Genomic DNA, 25047 nt, shown 5'->3' on the forward strand with positions numbered 1-25047 from the left:
TATTTCCAACTGCTCTGCATGTGTTTGGCTCCCTTGTTTTTTTAACATTTTTATGACGTTTTACTTTGTTTTCTGCTCTGTCTTTTATTTATGACCTCTCTTTATCCTGCTTTTTTTTAATGACACTGATTATTTTCCCTTTTTCGAGTAATAATTTCCATTTGTTTTCGCTCTTATGATTTTTACTTTCTTTTTATTATACTTTCTAATTGTATTACTTTCATATTCTTTAACTTTCTCCACATGTGTATCACCCCAACTTTTTTTTGTCTCTCCGCTTTCTTCTTCGCTTAGTCGTCTACGTTTCATTTATAACGTATTGTCCTTATATGCTTTATATAATGCGTTGAGAGCCCTTGATTTGTGTGTGCTCAAAGCCAAAACGCGACTGATTGTGTTGCTGCCCGTGCTCTTATTTATTTGTAAGTACGGCGTGTCTTGCAAGAATCTTATGTTTTATGTCATCGTGAGACATTCTTGGGTCAATCTGTTGGCACAAAGCCTCATGTTTAAGGTCCACGCGAGATGCTCCGTGGCCAATCTCTCTAGCCTCGCGGGTCTTTTAAGTGTCTTCCCTGATCTTAACGTGAAGATCACGTCTCGTCAACCTATATAGATAGATAGATAGATATATAGATATAGAAGATGTATACCAGGGAGAGAGGCTGCCGTCAAGAATACTGGAGATGATAAATCTCTGGGGTTCCCAGGCCAAAGCCCACTCAGCTGCCTCTGCACATCCCAATATATGCATACACTACTGGTCAAGTGTTTTAGAACACCTCAGTTTAATATCACAATGTTTCATGTAATCAAGGCATAGAACAAATAAACAATGGAAAATAAAAAATGAAGCAAGGGAGCATTAGGTGTACAAAATTGTATTAAAATTTTTGATTTTTCAAAGTAGCCACCATATGCTGATATAACAGCCAAACATACCTGTGGCATTCTTTCTATTAAAGAAATCAAATATCAGTCAGAAAGATCTTCCCAACACTGTTGCAAATGTAGGTTGCTTTCCTTTCATCCTTCTGTCCATTTCATCCCAAACTAACTCAATAGGGTTTAAGTCTGCAGACTCTGCTGGCAATTCCATGTTTTGAAGTGTGCCGCCTTGTTCTTTTCTTTCAACGTAGTTCTAACATAGCCCATTGGTATGTTTTGGGTCATTGTCTTTCTGTAGCATTGTGACGGTGAGGGTCGGTTCCTTGCTCTTTGTTCTATAATGGGAGCCTCTTGAACCCAACACTGTCGATAGCCATGACTGGGATGAGCATGGCAGATGAGAACAAAACACACCAAGCAAGGGGATGGTGAACAGTGCAAGTGCTTTTATTATAAAAAATCCACAAAGCAAATGTCCCAAAGTGCAGTGCTCAAAAGTTTCAATAAATAATCCATAAAATGCAGTGAACGTTGAAGGTTAAAATCAATAAATAGATAAATCAGTTAAAAACGAGGTTAAAACAATGCAGTGCAGGAAACTTAATAAAAATCTGCAAGTCCTGGTGCCCTTCTTTAAAACTGATGCCTCTCCTGCTTATCCTATTCGAACCTCACAGGTGCAAACTCCCATTTCGTCCATCCTGTGTCCCTGCCACCAGTCCCACAGCATCCACAGCCAACCCTGATCCCTGGTCTACCTGAGCCACTGCCAAACTGTGCTACACCTGGTGTAGGCACTCTCTACTCCCACCAGAGCATGATGGCCGCTGCTGCTCCCAAAGACGCTCAACAGGAGCAACCCACAGCCCCCTCCTGAGCAATGGCCACTTGCTCCTCCTTGGGGCTCTACTCTCATCCTCCTGCTTCCACTCTGCTCACCAGCTTGTTTCCTTTCTGTTTCTCCAGCTTGCTGCTTCTTCCGTTTTTTAACCTCCCCTCTCTTTTCTGGGCTCTTTTTCTTAACGTGCACTTCCCATTTATATACTGGGGAGTTGTTGCAGGTCTGATTGCTTGATTGCTGCGCTGGGCTGATAATAAGGCAATCAAACTGCCCACACGTGCTGGCAAGGCAATGCAAGGATGGCTGACCGCCCCGCACCAAACTGGAGACCGGGTGTCTTCACCTTGGATTACTCGCACCTGTTCCCCTCCCTAGCATGAGCACATTCATTATTTACTTATTAAAACAGACAGTTTTTCTGAGCCGCAGACCCACTATACCACAAGGATCACCCCCTGACTTACTAGACCCAGACTAGAAGGTATTGGATGGTGCTGCAAAATGCTATGGTTACCCTTTTGATTCAGAATGCCAGTCACTCTGATAATCGCCAGCTCTGCCGACAGTAAAAGTACCCTGGATCATCACACTTCCTCCTTCATGTTTGACAGTTTGTGTCACACACTAAGTAACCATCCTTTCACCAACTCAACAGCACACAAAGACCCTGCATCATGTACCGAAGATTTCAAATTTTGATGCAGCAGTCCATAAGACTTTCTTCCAGTAGCACAGCTGGTATTTCATGGCATAGGCAAGCCATACTTTCTTATTTTGTCCTTTAAGGAATGGCTTTCTTACTGCCACTCGACCTGTGAAACGTGCACCACAAAGTTTCCTCATCACAGTAGAAACTGAGACTTGCTTTTTTTGACCACTGTTAAGTTGTGCTTGAAGCTGTTGTGCTGTGAGGCACCTTTCACGCAAGCTGGTGACCCTTAGAAACTTTTCTTCTGATTGGTTTGTGACTTAGGGAGAGATCTAGCAGACCCAATCAGAGTTTTTTTTTTCTTTCTTTCTTTCTAGTTCCAGATTTTTATTTTTTTTTTTTTTTGTTGCAATTTCTCTTAATGAAAGCCCTACACTTCTAAGGGTAATAGTGCTCTCTCTCATTTCATTTGTTATTTGCCGTTTTCTTGCCATTATCACTGGAATATCATCGAAGTAGTACTTCAGAGTGTGCAGTAACAACATCTGGTCCAAGTATGGTTTTCAAGTAATAAACATAAGTTGGGACACTTGTGCAAATTGTTTGCTTCAATGTTCAAGGCTCAATTTACTTTAATTGCTGCAGAACATCTATAGGTTGTAACCAATCAGTTGTTCTCTGAAGAAGGCCCATTTGTAATATTCTGAAATTTCCTCTTTTGTTCAGTTTTTTGCTAACCTAAACTTTAAATTTAAACCTCTGGCAATTTCCTGCTTACCTATTCACCATTTTAGGTCAATGAAGTGATTAAATCAAGTGGTTAAGTTTGAAGAAAAACTGAGGTGTTCTAAAACTTTTGACCAGTAGTGTAAATGTGGCCATCTCAGTCCAATCACAATTCCGTTTCAGGATATCCTGTGAAACTTTTCTTCTCTCCAGCATCGCAGGCAATTGAAGTTAACTTAACAAATGGCAGAGATGCAGGGAGCCACAGCAATAAACTGGAAAAAGAAAATGGAGAAAAAACAGCAGAGGTTACTGTGTAGTGCAAACCTTACAAACTGTATACAGTGCCGTTTATAATATACTAGCAAAATTACAACCAATGCAAGTAATTAAAAAAAGCCAAATTAGGAAAGTGTGCTTGTTGAAGTTTTTTGAAACGCTTGACTTGTAGCCTGGCACTTCTGTATTGGCAAAGTATTCCAGATTTCTGTTTCATTAGTACAGAATGCTGCCTCACCAGTTTTTGTACTTTATCTTGTAATAAAAAGCAAAGAAGTGTTTGAGGAGCTAAGAGTAAATTGAGAAATGTAAGAGGAGAGGCACTTCAAAATATAAAAAGGATCTACAATACTCCAAAGTCATATTAACTCTATATAAGGCTTTTAAGTCAATACTTAATGAGACAGGCGGCCAGTGCAATGAGACTGAGACAGTTTTCAGAATTTGGGTGGGGGTTTGGTGGGACCAGGCAGATGCCACTTGATCACTTGGCAAAGGTACAGTAGATCTAGACCAGAGATTCAGATGGAGGATTCTGGGAGGCTTTCTGCTACTTCAGCATGGCAGACATCTGTCCTTTAACTGCTGCCCCTTAACACAGTTGGACTCTTCCACATCACTATAACTGTGAAAAAGGAAACCGAGTAGGTAAATGATGTTCATTCACTTAGTTCAAACGTTAAGAAAGCCTACCCTTAATTCTTGTTCTGCCTCCTTTCTTGGTGGTGGCTAGGGATCTGCACTGGCAATCAGAATGTTGCTGGTTTGAATCCCGTAAATGCCAAATGGGACTCTGCTCTGTTGGGCCCTTGAGCAAGGCCCTTAACCTGCAATTGCTGAGCGCTTTGAGTATTGAAAAAAGTGCTATATAAATGCAAGGAATTATTATACAATACAATACAATACAGTTTATTTTTGTATAGCCCAAAATCACACAGGAAGTGCCGCAATGGGCTTTAACAGGCCCTGCCTTTTGACAGCCCCCCAGCCTTGACTCTCTGAGAAGACAAGGAAAAACTCCAAATAAAAACCTTGTAGGGAAAATGGAAGAAACCTCGGGAAAGGCAGTTCAAAGAGAGACCCCTTTCCAGGTAGGTTGGGCGTGCAGTGGGTGTCAAAAGTAGGGGGTCAATACAATACAATATACAGAACAGAACAATTCCTTAAGACAGCATAATAATAAAAATTTTAGAAGTACAGTGTAACAGTAGATGATATGACATAATTAGGTTTGGATATTTTTAGAGTCCTGGAGACCTCATCCATCTAGCTGCCTCCCCATTTGGCCATGCCACGGCTGAAACGTTGCTCCGATGAAAGGACCCTCTTTCCCATGATTCCTGTGATCCTCCATCAGGGATGACTTTACCATAGGCAGGCAAACAACTTGGCAGGTGGGCCGTGGCACCAATGGCCACATTTGGGTACTGAGAAAAGAAACAGAATAGGTGAGGGTTAGTATTCAAATATAATTATCATGTTACTTATGTTATAGTGCTAATGACTAACAACAGAGACGCAGTATGTACAGTTAATCAGCAGCTCTAGTCAGGATATGCTAAACTGAAGTAGTGAGTCTTCAGCCGGGATTTAAAGGCTGAGACTGAAGGGGCATCTCTTATGGAAGCAGGAAGACCATTCCACAGTTTAGGGGCCCTGTAACTAAAAGCTCGACCTCCCACTGTTATTTTATTAATCCTTGGAATCCTAAGCAGACCGGCATCTTAAGATCTTAATGTGCGCTCAGGTTTGTAAGTCATGATAAGTTCAGACAAGTAAGCCGGACCTTGGCCATTTAATGCTTTATATGTTAAAAGGAGGATTTTGAAATCTGCCCTGAACTTAACTGGGAGACAGTGTAAAGATTTAAGAACTGGGGTTATGTGTTCATATTTTCTTGTTGTTCTAATAATTCTTGCAGCGGCATTTTGGATTAACTGGAGGCTGTATAGAGAAGTTTGAACAGCCAGTGAACACTGCATTGCAGTAGTCAATCCTACTAGAGATAAATGCATGAATTAATTTCTCACGATGTGTGGGTCTAGGTCTGACTTTTTAAGTAAAGGTTTAATGACTGACACTTTTAGTGCATCAGGTACGGTGCCATGCAGTAATGAACTGTTAATAACGGTTAGAATAGGCGCTGCAAGAACATCCATTGCACTTTTTACTAGTTTTGTTGGCACCGGATCTAGGGAACAAGTAGTGGGCTTCATTTTAGTAATTAAAGTTAAGACTTCCTGGTGAGTTACAGGATTAAAATTATTAAAGTGCTGAATGCAATGTGCGACAGGGTCTACTAAGCTAGTATTTGGTTTGTACTGTGATGCTGAGATCTGGGATCTTTATATTTTTAATTTTCTCATTGAAGAAGTTCATAAAGTCTGTACTGCTAATATCTGATGGTATTTTGCACTGTTGATCTGAGTTGCCATTTGTTAATTTAGCCACTGCTCTAAAAAGTACCCTAGGATTTTTATTATTGCTATCTATTAATGTAGAATAGTATTCTGAGCGAGCTTTAAAGAGGGCCTTTTTATATTTATATACACTCTCTGTCCATGCAATTTGAAAGACATGTAGCTTTGTTGTTCTCCATCTGCGCTCCAGTTTTCGACACTCTAAGAGCTCGAGTATTTTCATTAAACCAGGGAGAGTTTCTGTGTGCTTTGATCACTTTTGTTTTTAGGGGAGCCACTATGTCCAGAGCATCTCTCAAGGTCACACTATAGTGTGATATTAGCTGATCTAAATTGTTTTCCATGTTTACATTTGATGTTAACTGATCTAAATGGTTTTCCACAATCACACTCGACTTACTCAAGGTATCTATAAATTTTGAAGCAGAATTACAACCTAGATGTCGCACTGTCTTTGTTTTAATCTGCGAGTGCGCTGGCATGGGCAGAACTAAATCAAACGTAATTAAGAAGTGATCGGAAATAACTACATTTAAAGGAGTAATATTTAAATTTTGAATTTCAACTTTGTAAGTTATAATTAAATCTAATGTATGGTTATGATTATGAGTTGGACCTTTGACAATCTGACAAAATCCTACTGAATTTAACAAATAAGTAAAACATTTGCTAAAAGTGTCAGTTTCCACATCAATGTGTACATTAAAATCCCCTATCAGAACTACGTGATCATAATTTATAGCCAAATCAGACAGAAGGTTGCTAAATTCAGTCATGAACAATGAATATGGCCCTGGTGGTCTGTAGACTAGCACTATAATTGCTATTAGTATTATTATTATTACTACACCCATAGAGCATTATCAATGAAAACTATCAAAATCAAGTCTAGTTAGTCAAGTCTAATAATTTTTTTTTATTTTTTAAGTTACTCTGGTTTGTGGTTGAATTTTTAAAGAAAACAGATTTAATTGTCACTATATGTAGCATCATTTTTTTATTTTACATTATACTAGGGGGCTCCGCCCCCTGCTCGCTTGACTCGCCAACCCCCGGGTTTGGTCCAGTGGAAATACAATTTATTTATTTTGTGTTCGTGGGAATTGTTACATATGCATTATGTTCACTTTTTATTTTAAAACTTCCGTAAAAATTTCTTCAAACACTTTTGTTCTTTTGAGTTCCAAAATACTGAATCTTTTAAATGTGGTCCGTGAGCCATGTGGTTAATGATTTTGTACCATTATTCAGGATAGGTTTCTCTGTTTGAAATCTCAGCACAGACAAATGATCTACATCATCAGCAGTTAATAATTTATTTAGCAAATTAACCAATAAATGCATGTGTGGCAAACCCTGTTTTTGAAATTCGATGTTGTCAATGTATGCTCTGATTTGCCCAAACACCATTTCAAGTTCATTCAATAAAAATAAGACTTTCTGATAAAACAATCTACTTACGAAAGTAGGAATATCCAGAGCCGATGTAGCCAGTGGCATTGTTCACAAGAATCTGTGGATTTTTTGCCATTGTGTATTGCACATCATTGTAATAAATACATCTGGCTGACTGATAGTTCGGGATATTGCCATTGCATCATGATATAATTGTTGCAATGCTCTTGGATTACCTTGATATGATGAAGGTAATATTACTGCTTTACCTGTTTTGAATTTGTCTGAACTATTGATATTTGAATTTTGAATGTGATCAATGAGCCCTTAAGAAAAGTTATTTTGCAAAATTGAGTAACATCCCTGTTTTGTGATTGTTGGTACTGATGTACCACAGTCACTGTGTTTGTGAGGATTCACACACTGAGGCTTTCCTGTCTAAATTTAAAACACCTGGATTAGTTAATTGGCAGAATAAGTAAACACAGATGACTGTATTAAGCCAAAAATTATTACAGATCAAGTAATTAATATGGGCAGTTTTAGCAGAAATTGTGCACAAATTACTTAAGTAAAACTGACAGCCTCAGTAGGCTTACCTCTAGAAATAGCACGTCATCTCGAATTGGGAATCTTAAAAGCCGAAGAAAAAGCCATCCAGTTGTGTCTTGGAGTTTGGGTACACTAGCATCTGTTCAGCCACTTGGTTGCCTGATTACTACCAAGTATCCTGTACGGTCAAGGAAGAAAACACAAAAAATAGGCATTGTGTTTCTAACTGCAGCAAAAAGAAGTAAGTTATTACTAATGAGCAGCTCCCTCTCCCTTTGGATTTCAGTTAAATGTATGGGTATGTACTCCTCCTAAGGCAACATCTTAAACAATGAGCCCATGACATCTCACAACAGCAGGTGCCCAGCAAGGTTATTACAGTTAACGTAAATTAAAATCAAAACTGAAACTATTATTAGAAAAACATTTTCGTAAACTGAAATAAAATAATTAAAAAAAACGAAATGAAAAACTAAATGAAACTATTAAAGTAGCTGCATACTAGGGATTTTTCCTGCCTTGCATCTAAACCTGCTGGTGTAGGCTCCAGGTTCCTGTGATCCTGCTCTGGATAAACAGGTTTAGATAATGTAAATATTGTTCCTAATCTCCGATGCTGTCTCTGTCATTTTGTGCCTGTCCATACTCTTCATTCCTGCTCTTGCTCTGCTCATTATGGGTTTACTGTTGTTATGGTGGGCTATTCTAGCCTCACTGCCCCTAACCTCAACACTACATGCTTGTTTTTCTTTGTTTCCCTCAATACAGCTAGGTATGTTCTGCACACTGATTCAAGCCAAAGACCCCAGTTCTTCCTAAGCTCCCATGATTTTCATGATCACCCCTGTCAGAACACAGTAGAATCTCTCTTTATTTTTTATATCTTTTCGGGCCTGCAGGTGCCAAAATTCTGTCTATAAATTGTTTGTGCCTGAGATGGAATCAGAGATCAATATAGCTGGTAGAAAATAACAAAGCCCAGTATTTGAGGTTTTTGAATGCAATATTAAAGGCATTCATTATAAGCACTTTGTTGTTGGAGCAGAATATGTTGCGTGCTGTAGACATTTAGAGTAAAAAACCCTCACACCTTAAAGTACACCTAAATTTCATTACAAATTGGCCCATTCTGGGCAATAAAAGGAAAAGAAAAAAGTGCCAACAGTCTGCGCAGATTTGTTCAGCACAAATGACATAGAAAATATTGTTGTAATTGTGTAAAATTGTTCATATTCAGTATCTGGTTTTAATTATGTTTGTTTTTATCAGACAAAAACAAAACCAAATAATAGTAAACTGTGTCGTGTAATGTAGTAAGCTTCCACTACCATTAAACTCATATTATATCCAAACTCGTTAAGTACACAGTTTTGTCTCATTGTGACACAAAAACTAAACTCCATAGTAGCTCTTTAACCATACTATAATTGCTAAAACTGAAACTAATATATATTTATTTATTTACAAGTAAGGTCAGAAAAAATATAGAAATAAAAACTAATATAAAAAGGCAAAACTGTAATAACCTTGGTGCCCAGGCCTGTACCACATCAGAACCATACCACACTTTACACCAGTCTAGTGTCAGACGTTCACTGCTAATTCTATTCTTAATTTGACCCCTAGATTAAATTTTTTTGCGTCATTTAAGGACAACAGGTGTGAAAAAATAAAAAAGTACCAGCAAATGCTAATATGATGCTACCTCTGTCTCTGGCGGCAATGTTATTCATTTATTTTGTTTTTTAGATGTAAGACAGAGTGCCACACATTCATTTGTCCTCCTGTCCTATTAGTTTATTTCACTGGCTGTAACATAAAATGCAAATAGGGTGTCAGCATTTGGATACCCTGTAATACAAAATACATGTATAAGAAAATGAAACACTATATGGAGAAAATCCTGACCTCACAGCAGACACTGCAGAACTGAGAGTGCACCCAATCTAACCTGCTTTTCCTTTCTTTACGAAAGTTCCATTTACATTACAGGGGTACCGGTGTTAAATACCTCTCAGTTCCCACTAAAATAAAAAAATGAAACTTAAAGAAAATATCCCTTGCCCTTACAATCTAATTAAAAAAAGAGAAAAAATATATATGCTAGATGGCCATAAATGGAAAGTTAATTAACCTCCCATTGGTCCGTTAACCCTAATATGGAGAACTAGTATGACTTTCACCTTTAAATCAAGGGATTACGAAGGTCGTATTGCAACTAAAAATGCAAATCCTTATCGCCTTTTTTATCACTATGATATATGTACATAAAGATGTAAGTATGTCACAAAGTTTAAAAAAAAAAATAAAAATATGATAAACTTGACTGACATGTATTTCATTTCCTCTTAAATTAAATTACATTGTACAGGTGACAAATATTCTTTCAAGGTGTTATAAAATTCAGAAGTTGCCATCTTTTCCAGTAAGAAGCGATGAGTCCACTTATAGACAGAGATGAACGGCAATACAAAAATGACTCGCAAGTGTGATTCAAATTTTGGCGAGTGTCGTGTGTCATAAAAATTTTACACATATGCAGTACAAAGCCCCCTGGTAAGGATAAGTGGGTTTTGAGGATGGACCGATCAACAAATACTAAAGTCTGTTCTACCCAAAGCCACTCTTGCTTGGATGTCTCCAATCCTTAGAACAGATCGATAAGTAGTTTTCAGTTTCTGGTTAGTTAACAGTTTCAGATTTAGCTTGAGAAAGGTTATTTCAATTAGAATATGTTGCATTCAGTATATTCCTCTGTTATACACCAGAAAGATGCTTCTCTCAATAAAGCAGAGTCTCAGTAGTCAGCATGAACGATTGAAACAGCTCTGCACATGTGCCCGGTGTTTTGGCTTGCCTATGGTGGTCTGAGCAAATCTCCAACTTACACACACCTGTTGCAAAATATTTAAAAATACAAAAGTGTGGTATCTGTCCACTTGATGAGACAAGTAAATAACAGATAATGCTGCAATTTTCCAAATCGGTTAACTAAATTGCATCTAAATGTTATGCTATGTAAACATTTTGTGACTTCTTAAAATAAGAAAGTGCTTATTTAATAAAATTAAAATGCCTAAACAAACTAAAAAAAAATTTCTGTCCCACAAATGTGAGATTGTGTCTTTTTTTCCATGATGATGGCTAACTTAAAAGGTGATAGAGCCGTCATCTTGGAGTTGTGTGCTAAAGTAAAGCCTGCATTACAGAGACCATCATGCAGAAATCGCAATATTCCTGCTCTGTTTTCAGGTTTAGAAAATGGATGGATGGATAGGCATCAGAATTTGTCTCATGCATTTTTGAAATATGCAATAAGATTAGATTTTCTGTTTGCTTCATTGTCCTTCCACCTGGAGTTGTTAAAATACCAGCACCGAAAAAGTCTGCATAGGACTTAACACTAGAATTACCAGAGCCTACGAAAAAACTCGTAGATCCGTCCCACCTTAAATCGCAGTTATATTTTTGAATAAAAGCGCACTTGTTCTGTTATATTTGTACCTTTTGTGAAAGTGTTTTTTTGATATTTGGACTTCAGGCTTCACACATTATAAACTTCATGTCTACATTTTGTCAATTCTTACTAAAACATGAAAAACATTTCTTTTTTAACAATGTGTTTACATAGATCGTTGTAGACATGGAACACACATGAAATGCATGTGTTCCAAATAACGATATAGTATTTAATAAAGGTGTGATTTTGCTTGACTTCTCACTCTATACAATTCCAAGCAACTGACACGCAGGTAAACAGACTTGAGCTGAGAAAACTGTGCGCTGGTGGGGGATGTGATAGCAGACTGCTTGCTGTTTATCCACACATTTACAGGACAAAAGACGCTGACGGAGAGGTGAGAAGCGATTTAAGGTGGGACGGATCCATGAGTGTTTTCGTAGGCTCTGGTAATTCTAGTGGTAAAGGTGCTTGAAACTTTCTTTAACTTTAAGCCAATTTTCACACCTATTTTTTTGTAAATCCCGACTTGTGTGTGAGAACTGGCTTACACATTTTACCTAGCTTAGGCAAGTTTTATACATGAGACCTCTAGTTAGTTAAGCTGCTGTTTCTTAAAAGTAAGCTAGTAGGACTGATGCTGAAGTGGATGGAACCTTTCAGCATTGATTGTCCTGGTGTCTACTCTGTTCATCATTAATTGTCATTATTAGGATAAAATTAAAGAAGCAAATACCTCAGAGAAAGGTAAATTAGGAGAAAATATACAAATATTTCTAAATTTCTTATACATGTCAAACATTACACTACTTTGTTTTTCTAAGTGCAAAATTAGAGAATAAAATAAGAGAGTTGCTAATAAAACAATGAGATCAGTTATTGATAGTGAAACTGTTTGGAGCAAAAACCCGAACATCAGACCCATGGGGTGTAGTGCACTGTGCCATTCAAGCACATTTTCATTCTGTGGTTTTAATGGCACAGTCTAGTGTTTTATGAACACTTTCAATTGATTTGGTGTATTGTCTGTAGAGTCCATGTGTAAATTTTTTTTCAGAAATTGCTTCCATCTTGTATTCATGTTTAACTTTGTTTTGAGGTGTGTTTTAATATAATGTGTTAAGCACCTTCTGTAATAAGCATATCTCTCTGCCTTTCTCTGTATCTGTTTATCTGTCCACATGAAACAACTTATTCCTAGTGGACTGAGTTTGTTGAATTTTTTTTACAATTGTTCCTGAAGAAAATTTGTCAGGAAAACTCCAGTTTCGTTAAGATTTCTCAAATACAGAAATCTGTGGACATTTTTGAAATTCGAAGTCTGCCATTGAAAAGCATTGGTGGATTTTCAAACTTGCTTCTCTTAAAACAGAGAAAACTTCTGTACGAATTCAGTTGGAAGTTAAATTGCTGTTTCAAATTGTCCTTAGGGCGGCATGATGGCGCAGTGGGTAGCGCTGCTGCCTCGCATATCCTCCCTGCGTGGAGTTTGCATGTTCTCCCCACATCTACGTGGGTTTCCTCCAGGTGCTCCGGTTGTCTCCCACAGTCCAAAGACTTGCAGGTTGGGTGCATTGGCGATTCTAAATTGTCCCTAGTGTGTGCTTGGTGTGGGTGTGTGTGCCCTTCGGTGGCCTGCTGCCCTGCCCAGGGTTTGTTTCCTGCCTTGCACCCTGTGTTGGCTGGGATTGGCTCCAGCAGACCCCCATGACCCTGTGTTAGGATATAGCGGGTTGGATAATGGATGGATGGAAATTGTGCTTAGAGAGGGGTCATTTCAAGTTGTATATTTTGTGGATTTTTTTTTACCTGTCTTGACAGCCTCTCCCAGTACAAGATAGTCAAAAGTTGGGATAGTCAACCACACAAGCTGCTGGAACGTCCGCTTTTTGTGGCAAGTAACCCAGAAAAGTCACTTAACCAAAAATTAATCTGAGAGGAAAGGAATTTTGTGAGTGATTCTCTGTAAGCACACAGTAAACAAATATGTACCCCATATTTATGTTACACTAAAAACACCCCCATAGCTGCATTATCGGCACATTTATAACGATCCAGTATTTTTCTGACACTGTACTTTATTAGCCAAGCTCCAGATCTGCTCCCAATTAATGTCCAAAGCAGCTGACAAATGATCTATTGAGACATCTACAGAGACTTAAACAGAACATGTTTGAAAGTGTCCAATGGAGAGTTAAAGAGAACTTTTAATGGTACAATCACTTATAGACCCTCAGCAATTAACAGGACATCAATTGATGACATTTTTACGTCACTTGAATTGGAATCTGCTGTCTATGAATGCTGTTGAGACACATTTTTAGGTTACACTTTTACCTTTATGACATTGTTAAAAATCATATTTAATGTGGTCTACTAACTCCTGTAATTGTATTCTACTATTAGTTATTTTTTAATATGGGTCATCTTTACAGAAATATTCAATAAACAAAAATGTTATAGCTGACTCTTTGATGAAGGAACTAAAAAATGTAAAATATTCCAATTTTCAAATCAGTTAGTTAATTCCTGTTTCACATTAGATAATTTTTTTCCAGTGATTTTCTGTTGTAGCCTTCACATAATCTTAGCCAGTCAGCAACACTCTTCTGTGAAGCAGATTGTATAATGTGACTTATACAATGACTGAGGCAAACTAGTCTTCAACTGGCTAGGATTAAATCAGACAGGTTTGATTTTCTGTTTGGTCGCAGATATGGAGTGTTTGTGTGCGAGAGTTGAGAACCAATGAGCATTTGGCTGACGGCACAATGCACAGAATGTAGTGACAAGGCGGGTGAAAATTCAGTTACTATTAACCCTTCACAAAGCACCAGTACAGCCTCGGCTTCGTCAGACAGCACGGAGGCTGTAGACCTCGCAAATAGAGGAGAAGCTCATCTGTCTGATGCCTGACATTTTACATACCATAACAGAATGGAAAACAGGAACAAAGAGGAGAGATTGCTGCTAAATATGCTGCAACTGTTAACACTTCATAAGGTGCTGGCTCTGTTAGGCAGCACGCTATTGGCTGTCAGAGAAAGAGGCGAGCATGACTGCGCTGGAAGATTGACGTTCAGTCAGATAATGTCATATGGGCTGAAGGTTTCAGTCATGTGATTTGACCTGGTGCAGTGACTACACTTGACAAATCTGACACAACAAAAAGTCAAAAATGTGACAGTCTTTAAATGCCCCTGAATGTTGCACCATGTGGCCTTTTTTCTGAATTATTTTTGATAGTTCCTAAATTGAAATTACTGAGGTTGTTTGTAACTGTGAAGTAAATTAAGACTGATTGTCACTTTTCTTTTAAACAGCTTTAAAACTGTGTACTGCAAGAAATGAGATAAAGTGTCAGAAAAGATCTGAACATGGAGAATGATGGAAGACACCTTATCCTAAATGTGCACCTGGGTCTGCCATTTCCGGAGCCTGAGAACAACATTAGCCGCCATACTCTGGTCCATGGGGATTATCTCTACTACCACTATGGCTGTGATGGTGTGGATGACCGGGGCTGGGGTTGTGGATACAGGACTCTGCAGACCATGTCTTCCTGGGTGTGTGCCCAGACCTCAAGTGGACAGTCCCCTCCTGGCCTCCGACAGATACAAGAGGCTCTGGTGACAATGTCAGATAAAGACAGAAGTTTCATAGGCTCACGAAGCTGGATTGGATCATTTGAAATTGCTTTGTGTATAGATTATTTTTATCAGCTGCCCTGCAAAATCCTTCACTTGAGGAGTGGTGCTGATTTGAAGGCCAAGTTAGAGGAGCTGTACGAGCATTTTGATCGCCTGGGGTCTTTGGCAATGATGGGTGGGGACAGTGATAGTGCTTCCAAGGGCATTTTAGGGCTGTGCTCTGGAAAGCATGGACATTATATGCTGGTACTAGACCCCCATTTCTATGGTCCTCCAGGATCAATAAGTACAAATACTGCACAAAAGGAAGGTTGGATTTCATGGAGGAAGATTGAGCTATTTGAACGAGAGTCCTTCTATAATATATGTCTACCGCAGCTTGCAGCACAATGATTTATTCCATTGGCATGCCCTTGTGTGCGTGTGTATTTTTCCTTTTGGTACATGTTTAAGAATGTTTGTCTTGCGTTGAGTTTACTACTTGAATATGCAGCAAGTTGTACCACTGCGGAGTGTTCTGTACCAAAAACACAAAGCAAAATACTGTATGTTTTAAGTTAAAGGAATATGGCCACAGAAAGTGGACACGTGTATTTATGACTTTATAGAATTATTTAAATACTTAGTAGTAGACGTTACCTTTGGCTTCTCTGCCACTGTGTCAGGTGTTTAGTGGACTAAGATGGCCTAATGATTGGGTTTACTAGAAGTAGCTAAAACAGAAAATGATCTGTAGGACACAAATGGCATGTGCTAGTAGCAGCAGTAAGATCGGTGGTAGCAGTATACGGACAGGATAAGTATGGAGGAATTGGAACAGTTCTTTATGTAGGGGGCTATGGGACGGGGACTCGTCAATTAGAATTATTTGAGTCCTTTCATCTTAAAATGAATTTGTGTGTTATTTCTGGTACACAAGAGTGGACACCCTCTGTAACTTCTGTGGTTTGCCCTTTAAGCTTACTAAGTGAAGGTGTTTTCCTCCCAGCCCTTTGCTCTTTGTATCAAACCTAAGTGACCAAACTACAAAGTCTTGCAACTAGCCAAGCCTGAACAGGCCAGAATGTTGGTCCATAACCTGACAACATAAAGGAACGCTCCACCTAAAAATGATATACATTTTTATATGTTGCTTATCCCTTGTAGTTTATAGTTTTGGGTGAGAGAAATGTTTAATCTCATGTTTACACTCAGATTGGATATAACAAAATTTCTGATGTAATAGGGAACAATGGTGGGCAGTGTTTAGACAACAGCAAATGATATCAAAAAGTTTAAGAAAAAAAAAAAAATCTCGCGTTACCTGTATAACATAATCAACATGTCAAGCCATTCAGTCGTATAAATCCAGGGTCTTCAACCTCATGACACCCCAAAGAGATGTATTTAAACACCATCGCTAACGAGTGTGGGATGCACTCAGATGCACCCGAGCATTTGAATAGAAAACCCGCCTTATTCTTTGGGCAGGAGTCCTGCTCAGTACCAGTTATGAATTGACTAACATTTACATGATATCCACAGAAATTGTGTACTGAGATACGAGTACAACTAAAGATTAAAGAATATGTCTCATCCCAGTGCATATCTCCGATGCTTCAACAAGCAGAAGGTTGATTCATCCATGTAGTGTCACAACCTGCCGCTCAATCTAGGCTAGGATTAAATCAGACAGGTTTGATTTTCTGTTTGGTCGCAGATGTGGAGTGTTTGTGTGCGAGAGTTGAGAACCAATGAGCATTTGGCTGACGGCACAATGCACAGAATGTAGTGACAAGGCGGGTGAAAATTCAGTTACTATTAACCCTTCACAAAGCACCAGTACAGCTTTGGCTTCGTCAGACAGCACGGAGGCTGTAGACCTCGCAAACAGAGGAGAAGCTCATCTGTCTGATGCCTGACATTTTACATTCCATAACAGAATGGAAAACAGGAACAAAGAGGAGAGATTGCTGCTAAATATGCTGCAACTGTTAACACTTCATAAGGTGCTGGCTCTGTTAGGCAGCACGCTATTGGCTGCCGCTCAATCATCCCGAGGTACTCCAGTTGTGGCTCACTGCTATAAATATAAAATGTAATGACAATGAGTGGAGGCAGGTCATCTTCAGTTCAAAAACTTATTCTATTTTCATTCATGAGAGCATTTTATGGAGATGGTTTATTAAGCAATATTTTAGTAAAAATACATGTGTTTGAGACGTTGCAAGCATATAACTGGACATCCTGATATGTGAAAAATGTGACACAAGTAATATGAGATTTTTTGAGATGGACCTAAATATGTTTGCTGTTGTCCACTGCTGGCTTTCATTCAGCCATATTATATCTCCATTCTGGATGAAAATTTGTGAGCAAAAATGTTTCTCACTTATCACTATAATCTACATGGCATAAGTAACAGATAAAGGAATACTCCACCTAAAAGGATAAACCATTTTAAGTGTTTGATTTGAGCTCCTAATTTGATTTTTTTTTTCTATAGCAGTGCCTGGTTCATTGCGGACCCTTATTCAATTAAAACACATTTTTCTTTCATTACATGTTTTATGATAAAACGGAGAGCAGGTACTGATGATGTACAGACTTAAACATTTTTATTTGGTGGTGCTCGTATTTTAAGTCATTAATGTATTATTTTCTCACATTCTGTATATTATTTCAGCAGGATCTGTTTAAAACTGCAGATGAGCTGTACATGTTCACAAGGCATACATACAGAGGACGAATTCTGAAACCCAGTTAATCCAAATTAGGGTCATGAGGGGACAGCCTATCCCAGGTACCACTTGTTATAAAGTAGGAACTAACCTTGGACAGGGTGCCAGGCCATCACAGGGCAGATTGGCTCACTGGGGCCAATTTAGAATGGCTTATCAACTGAAAATGCATATGTGATGTGGGAGAAAAACCTACACAAACATCAGTTGGGTGTGGGGTCCATAAGGAGGGTGAGACATGTTGTTCATTTAAATACACTTATGACTGCAGTGTTCGAGCTACATGTCAGGGTGTTCCACATCCAGAGGCAGACTAAACACTTTCAGTGAAAATGAAGCTAAACGTAGCTCAGTTTGACAGCATTTCATGTGAAAGGGTGATGAAGCTCACTGCAAACTACTGTGCAGAAATGCTAAAGCAGTCCATCACCTGTGCATTATCACGTTAAAAAAAAAAACATGTTGCTTGTGGTGTTAGACTGCAGTGCCTACTGTGTCATTGGCAGTAAGGAGAAACACACAAGAGGATAAATGATAAATCAAGTTATGAATTAGCGTGGTTAGTCGGAAAGGCTGTTGGCAGTTTCTCTTGTATTTTGAGCCAGGGTCCCACGTTCCATCTAGAGGCACATTCAAGCATTCTACCAAAAAGACACAACCATAAGCAGGCAGCCACAGCCAGGAAGCTGGCACTAATAACCAAGAATGACACCGTCATGAGCCACAGCATAAAAAGACGCCCGGCCAATGAAATGGTGTGAACTACAAGCACATGATTTTCATGCCATTGTACGACTGCCTCACTGAGTAGCCAAGTGTTTCTGTGCACATGTGGGGACTTGCAGTCTAAGTAATTGAGTGTGTGTTCAGGATAACACACCAGTTAATGGAGCTTGCCAGTTCTCCCAGTTCCATATGCCAGGTCATGCAGCACTCGTACAGTTCCAGTCAGTTAATGGATTTAGTATTTATCTTAATGGTAGTGAGAGACTAACTAAACATGCACCGTTTTGCTGCCCTGTCGTATTTTCTTGCCTTTGGTGTCATGCTGCCTGTCTGTTTTCTGCTGTCCTCACGGAGTGTAATGAAAGATTGTGTAGGGAATGGGTGGGCAACCTATGGCTTTCACTGTCGACAGGAAGGTCAATTGTCACATCTACAAAATGATTTAATACTTCTTATTAAAACATGAGTGTAGTAAAATTTGTTAAAGATTATGTATTCTCTAGTTTCAATGTTCGCTATAGTAATTAAAAAAAGCAGCAGGATAAATCAGTAAATAAAAAATAATGCTTACGAGCAATACTCCGCATGCATGTGCCCCTCACTGGGGCGACACACACATACTGTATGTTTGGGAGCTGCTGCCTAAACCTTCAAATTTACGTTGCCTTGTGCTAATGTGATGCAAAATGGCAGGCAAGTGCGTTTGTCAGCCCATGTGGATGAAGGAGTGCAGTTTTGTTGCAACAGGATTGAGCCATACGCTGTAAGAAAATGTGACTTTAAATTTAAATTACTGGCTACTAATTGCATTCCTTTCACAGTATTTTACTGTATCACACTATTGTATATTACAACAGAAACACATTGCTATACAATGATTTCTCAGTAAACTGAGCCACAAAATGAACGATTCGGTTGAGTTACAGGAACTTCCTGGTTTTTCACTTGTTAACTCTAATAGTGTAGCAATTCAGTAACCAGTAATTTACTAAAAGCAATTTTAGTTAAGAGTTTGTAGAAAAACAAAAAGTCTCTGATGCAACAGTTAAATTACTAGTAATTTGGCTAATGACCATTATGCTGCCAGACATATTTTTATCCATTAATAATATTTCTGTGTTTAACAGTACAAGTTCATTTTGCCTGGCGGGAAAGGAAAGGTTACTTATATGATGACGGGTGTGCTGCAGGCTCACCAGTTACAAAACAAAATACCGTAAATCAACTTCTATAGCCACGCAGAGAAATAATTTTGCTAGACATCTTTAAGTTTTTGTTTCTCGCGGCGCAAATGTGTGGCCGTCTTTAGAAAGTTTGCAGTGCTGCTGCAAAGGGGGCGTTCCTTATGCAAATATGCTAACTCTATGCAGATTTAGTTGTCGGTCAGCGACACAGCGATTACTCATTAAAGTAGCCCTGCACATTGAAGCAATGAATTGATATTTACAGCTAGAACACTGCTTAAATGTAAATTTATGTGCATTTATCTGATTAAAATCATTGCTTTAACCATTTATTGTATTACAGTGTTTTGACGGTGAAAATAAACAGTTAATGTAATGTATGTTTACTTTTTTTACAGTTAATTCAGCTAAAGTCCTCCTTCTGTCCTCCTTATATTTTGGTCACTTATTCTTTATTTGTGTTTCTTTCCGGGAATGAAAATATTTTGATTTGTACAAAACAAGCAAGTTTCCCTCAGTGTCCTTGTTGGCAGAAATTCACTTTTAATGTTCATCTTACCTCACATATCAGGGAAATGGAATGAAAAGGCACGAACTGAAAATATCCCACAATGCAGCGCGGACCACACGGATCTGCCGTCTTACGACAGAAGATGGTTTAGCCTGCTGTGAGTACACGATACGTTTTTAATATGGTATTTTAATGGGAAGAATTACATTTAACTCCTGTGACAAGCTGGCGTTTTTTTTTTTTTTTTTTTTTTTACAGTTTATGTACTCTGTATTTTGAAAATTTATGCAGGGTTAATATGTGTCCCCTGTTATCCAGCCATATCTCTCTTTTCGCTAGTAAAATAACTGATTTTCATAAACGATAAAACTGTTCAGGTTTTTATGGCAAAACAATGAAGGATCCAGTGAAAAGAACATTTGTGCAGCTGTAGGGTCTTCAGCATTTAATTGTGCCAGTCATCACAGTGGCTATAAACCAACAGACGGTATAAGTGAACTAATGAAGAACATTTCAAGTACACTTAGGAAAACTGAAGCAACTGTGAAGTCAGTAATTTCTCCTTATGCAGTTAAAACTGTGATAGACAGAATGGCAGCCATTCCTTTTTCTGGTTTGGCTACTGTTGCACTGAAGATGTTTCCTCTAATGATTTAGTATTTCAATAGGGAAAGTGGTGAAATACAAACTAAACTTCTGGACATTCGAAACGAATAAGACATCTCAAACTATATGATACAATGTTTGGCCTTGTAGAAAAGACTATTGCTTTTTCAGGTGAAAACTGCCAAGCCAGGTGATCGTTGAAGTGTACCACCAGGGGAAAACTGGCCCTTGGAGTATCGGGGGGGATACTTGGCCCCATGAGACAGTTTCCTCTCTTCTTTCACTATCATGTCCTCCTGCGGACAGAAAGGTACCAGAAACCAAATTGCCCATATTGACCCATGTTTCACTATTATAAAGGCATCCCGACTGGGACGCTTGTCATCCCGTGTTGTATGTATAGGTGACTGTATATGAGGTCTGTCAATTAATAACCGAGTCTGTGTTTCTCTCTCTTAAACAAAGCAGGGAGAACTGGGGCCTCATGTATAATGCCGTGCATAGAACTCGCACTATAACATGGCGTAAGCACAAAAGCCGAAATGTGTTTACGCACAGAAAAATCCAGATGCAGGAATCTGTGCGTACTCCAACTTCCACGTTCTTACGCTTCATAAATCCCGATCAGCGTGAAAACTAACGCTTGTGCACGCGCATTATGTGACGCCCCAAATCCTCCCAGAATTACGCCTATTTAAATATGCAAATCAATATAAATCGCCCTTAAGCGCAGCCTTCTGTGAAAAGACAATGGGAAAAGCACGGGGGAAAATATAAGAATTTCAGCGAATACCAAGTGGAGGCAAATGAAAAACATACTATTTGTTCAAATAAACCGTGGTATAATCAACAAAAGGAAGTTGATCGAGTGACATAGCGTGTTGGAGAAACTTCAAAGCTCACATTCACAAATCGCACAGTGCCGGAAATAAAAAAGAAGTCACATATCAAAGTCGCCGTGAAAAGCCGAGTTGTAAGCCCACTGTCTGAGTGTCATACGAAAGCTTATTAGGGTACAGAGAAAAAAGGCACACAGTGAGGAAAAAGCACGAAATGTCAACTTCAATCTCGACATTTCCACTTAAATCACGTAGTTTATTTTGTCATTAAAGTAGAACATCATAAACTTCATCTTAAAATCATTTAATTAACCAGTTTCTCAAATCACATCGTAATTAAAGTAGCACGTTAAATGCTTTGTTTTGTATTTTATCTTCTATGTGCTCTATGTGTGTGAATCACTACTTGCTTCTTAAACCGGCTCTCTTTCTCCAACTGGACACAGAGTCCATTACATTTGTGATATTACAGCTCTCTGAATAACTAAAATACTGAGATGTATACGTGATATCATTTTTATGATGATAGGAGTTAAAGCACGTTATTAAACATGGGTTTCACTTCGATGAAATAATTTATTGCAGCAGTACAATCAGGGGCGGCTCTAGGCTTGTGGTGGCACTGGGCAGAGGAAGAATCGGTGGCTCCTTCGCCCGCCCGTCAGTAAGGTAGCTTATGCACAGTGGATGGCTATGTCCGTTGCAGACACTGGATAGGCGCCACTTGCTCATGACACAAGCATTTAACTTTTGCCGAAATTTGTCGCTGTGTTTTTAGCTGTGTTGTTATTTGCTCTTTCTGTTTTATATTCAATATATATTGGCGTAGCCGTCACTGCAGTCAGTGCTTTTCTTTCCCCAAGTAACCGATCGCCACACAATCAGCTCTGTAATAGAAGTTAAGCCATCTGTAAGCTTAGCGCCAATTCTTCAAAACGTTTAAAGAACATTGAAATGTCTTCGTAGTACATGTTTAATTATTCTATCCTTAACGACACTCCCAGTGAAGAATATAGATTATTTAAATGAAGTTAAAGTTTTATCTGTATAATTTAATAAACATATTTTGCTGAATTTCACCTTATAAATGATATCGTTTCTGTTTCTGAACCGCGAGGTCCGTACAGGAAAGGCTTTAAAACGTTTTGCAGTGGCTGAGACAGCGTGTCATTGAAGCTGTATACCGATAATTCCCTTTCCGATCAGCTGCTGCTGTGATTCACACTCAGATACAGTGATATAAATAGTCTGAGTGGTGCAGTGAGAGAAATATTGAAAAAGATGATCCGCTGCAGTGGCAACTCCTAACAAGAGGAGCTGAAAGAAGAAGAAGAAGTGAGAGTAACAACGCTAAAGCAGTTATGGTATTTGGATTACTATGGCTGTTCCCTCTACCATTATATTGTTACAAGTTAATTACAATCAGATGCATTACACTAATAAACAATATGCGGTTAGTTTCAGTGTATTTATAAAGCCGCGTCAGGAAAATAAGGTGTAACCACACAGGAACAGTAGCACTGCTTTGACGCTGGGTGCCGCCAGTCTGCAAAACCGAGCGGAGAACTTGCGTATGACAAGGTATGAGGTACCGTAGAAAAGTGCGTGACTTTACGCCAAGTGTAGGTTTTATACATCGCGATTTGAACGAGGAAAAGTTCTTACGCAACGTTTCTGTGCGTACGCACCATTTATACATGAGGCCCCTGATTATGAGCACTTGCCATGCAGGTTTAAACCTGTCCAAACCGGCACGACAAACGACAACACTCTCTGCCATTTAGCTGATTGTCAGTCACTGTTTAATACAGTTGTGTTTCCCCTTGTGTGACAGAATCATGCTAAGTTTAACAGTTGAGAAACGTGTCAATTTGAAATAGTTAGGAAAACGGAAGAAAATGCCAAAGGAATCTTTTCAAATGGTTACTGAGGCTTATGGGGAAGGCTGCAAATCTTGTGTGCGGGTGTTTTTGCCTAAATTGAAATCAGTGCTTAAAGGAACATGTTTTGAGTCAATGGATGAAGTAAAGAAGAAAATGTCAGATGCCTTGAAACAGCTGTAGACAGAAACTAATCTGCTCTACACCTTCGACCCCTGGAAACCAAGAGTGCATCGGTGAATAATTGTGAATGGGGAGTATAATGAAGGAGACAAGCATTAGAATTGTTCTATAAATAAAAGTGCTTTATCATGTCAATCTCATTATTTAATAGACGGACTATGTGTGTGTGTGTGTGTGTGTGTGTGTGTGTGTGTGTGTATGTGTATGTTCTTTGATTCATCAGCAGCTTCAGAATTTACAAACATTCTAAGCAGCCAGTCCATTTGTAGTGCTTACTACAATAGTGAGAGTAATGTAAATAGTAAGGTGGAAAATTTGAATACTAAGGTGAAAGCTGCTGCTGACATAGTCGCAACTGAAAAGATAGTTAAAAAATCTTCTAGCACTGTTATACCATGGAAGACCCAAAGAGTGTCTGGTGTAGAGAACATGGCGTAGAGCTGAGAGTAAATGGAGGAAAATTAAACTATCCACTATGAGATATTGAAGGTTAAAATAACAGAATGCAACAACACAATCCATCTTGAGAGGCACTGCTTTTTCTCTAGAATTATAAATAACAATGCTAGTAATCCCAGAGTCGTGTTCTCTACAATCGATCATCTGCTAAACCCAGGTCACTCCAAAATACCTCCAGTGAAACTTTTGAGGCTTTTGCTGTATTTTTTTAATCAAGAAATTAATGATATTAGAAATGATATAGTACATCTCCCCAGCACTGAGCCTCTTAAACCCTGGTACTCCATTATAAACAAATTAAATTATTTCACCAGCATTGATTTACCTGATTTATATAAAATAATTTCTCAACTGAGACCCTCCACCTGTGTCCTTGACCCAATACCGAAAAGTTTTTTCAAAGAAATATCGGGCGTGCTAATTGATAATATTCTTGACATAGTAAATTCGTCATTAGATAGATGTCTTAAGACTGCTGTAGTTAAACCCCTTCTTAATTAACATAATCTTGACCCCTCTGCTTTTGAAAATTTTAGACCAATCTCTTAACCTGCCCTTCTTAAGTAAAATTCTAGAAAAGGCAGTCATTATGCAGTTAAATGATCACCTCAATAAACATGCTATTCTTGGTGAGTTTCAGTCGGGTTTCAGAACAAATCACAGCACAGAAACTGCACTCGTTAAAGTAGTAAATGACTTGCGGGTAAATGCAGACAGAGGCCATTTATCTGTTCTCATCCTCTTAGATCTGAGTGCAGCATTTGACACCATTGATCACAATATTCTTAGAAATCGCCTTAGTCAATGGGTGGGCTTCTCTGGCAGTGTCTTAAATTGGTTTGAATCCTACCTGGCAGGTAGAAAATTCTTTGTGAGTTGTGGTAATCACATCTCAAAGACACATGATATCCGATATGGTGTTCCACAAGGCTCTATCCTGGGTCCGCTGCGCTTTTCGATTTACATGCTTCCGTTAGGTCAGATTATCTCGGGGCATAACGTGAACTACCATAGCTATGCTGATGACACACAGCTGTACTTATCAATAGCACGTGACGACCCAGACACTCTTGATTCAT

The 25047-nt window shown here is 38.7% G+C and overlaps 1 protein-coding gene across 1 annotated transcript; it reads left to right on the forward strand.

The window, feature by feature from the left end:
- The first annotated feature begins 13727 nt into the window (after positions 1-13727).
- On the forward strand, positions 13728-19870 carry ufsp1 (UFM1-specific peptidase 1 (non-functional)). Its single transcript, XM_039747073.1, has one exon. It carries the CDS (start codon positions 14588-14590, stop codon positions 15251-15253), a length of 666 nt encoding a protein of 221 aa, XP_039603007.1. The 5' UTR covers positions 13728-14587; the 3' UTR covers positions 15254-19870.
- Positions 19871-25047: the final 5177 nt, after the last annotated feature.

The sequence above is a fragment of the Polypterus senegalus genome, chromosome 3, assembly GCF_016835505.1.
Source record: "Polypterus senegalus isolate Bchr_013 chromosome 3, ASM1683550v1, whole genome shotgun sequence".
NCBI lineage: Eukaryota > Metazoa > Chordata > Cladistia > Polypteriformes > Polypteridae > Polypterus > Polypterus senegalus.

What these genes read in the sequence shown, in the direction of transcription:
- ufsp1 (XM_039747073.1), top strand. Translation starts at nt 14,588, where the DNA reads ATGGAGAATGATGGAAGACACCTTATCCTAAATGTGCACCTGGGTCTG.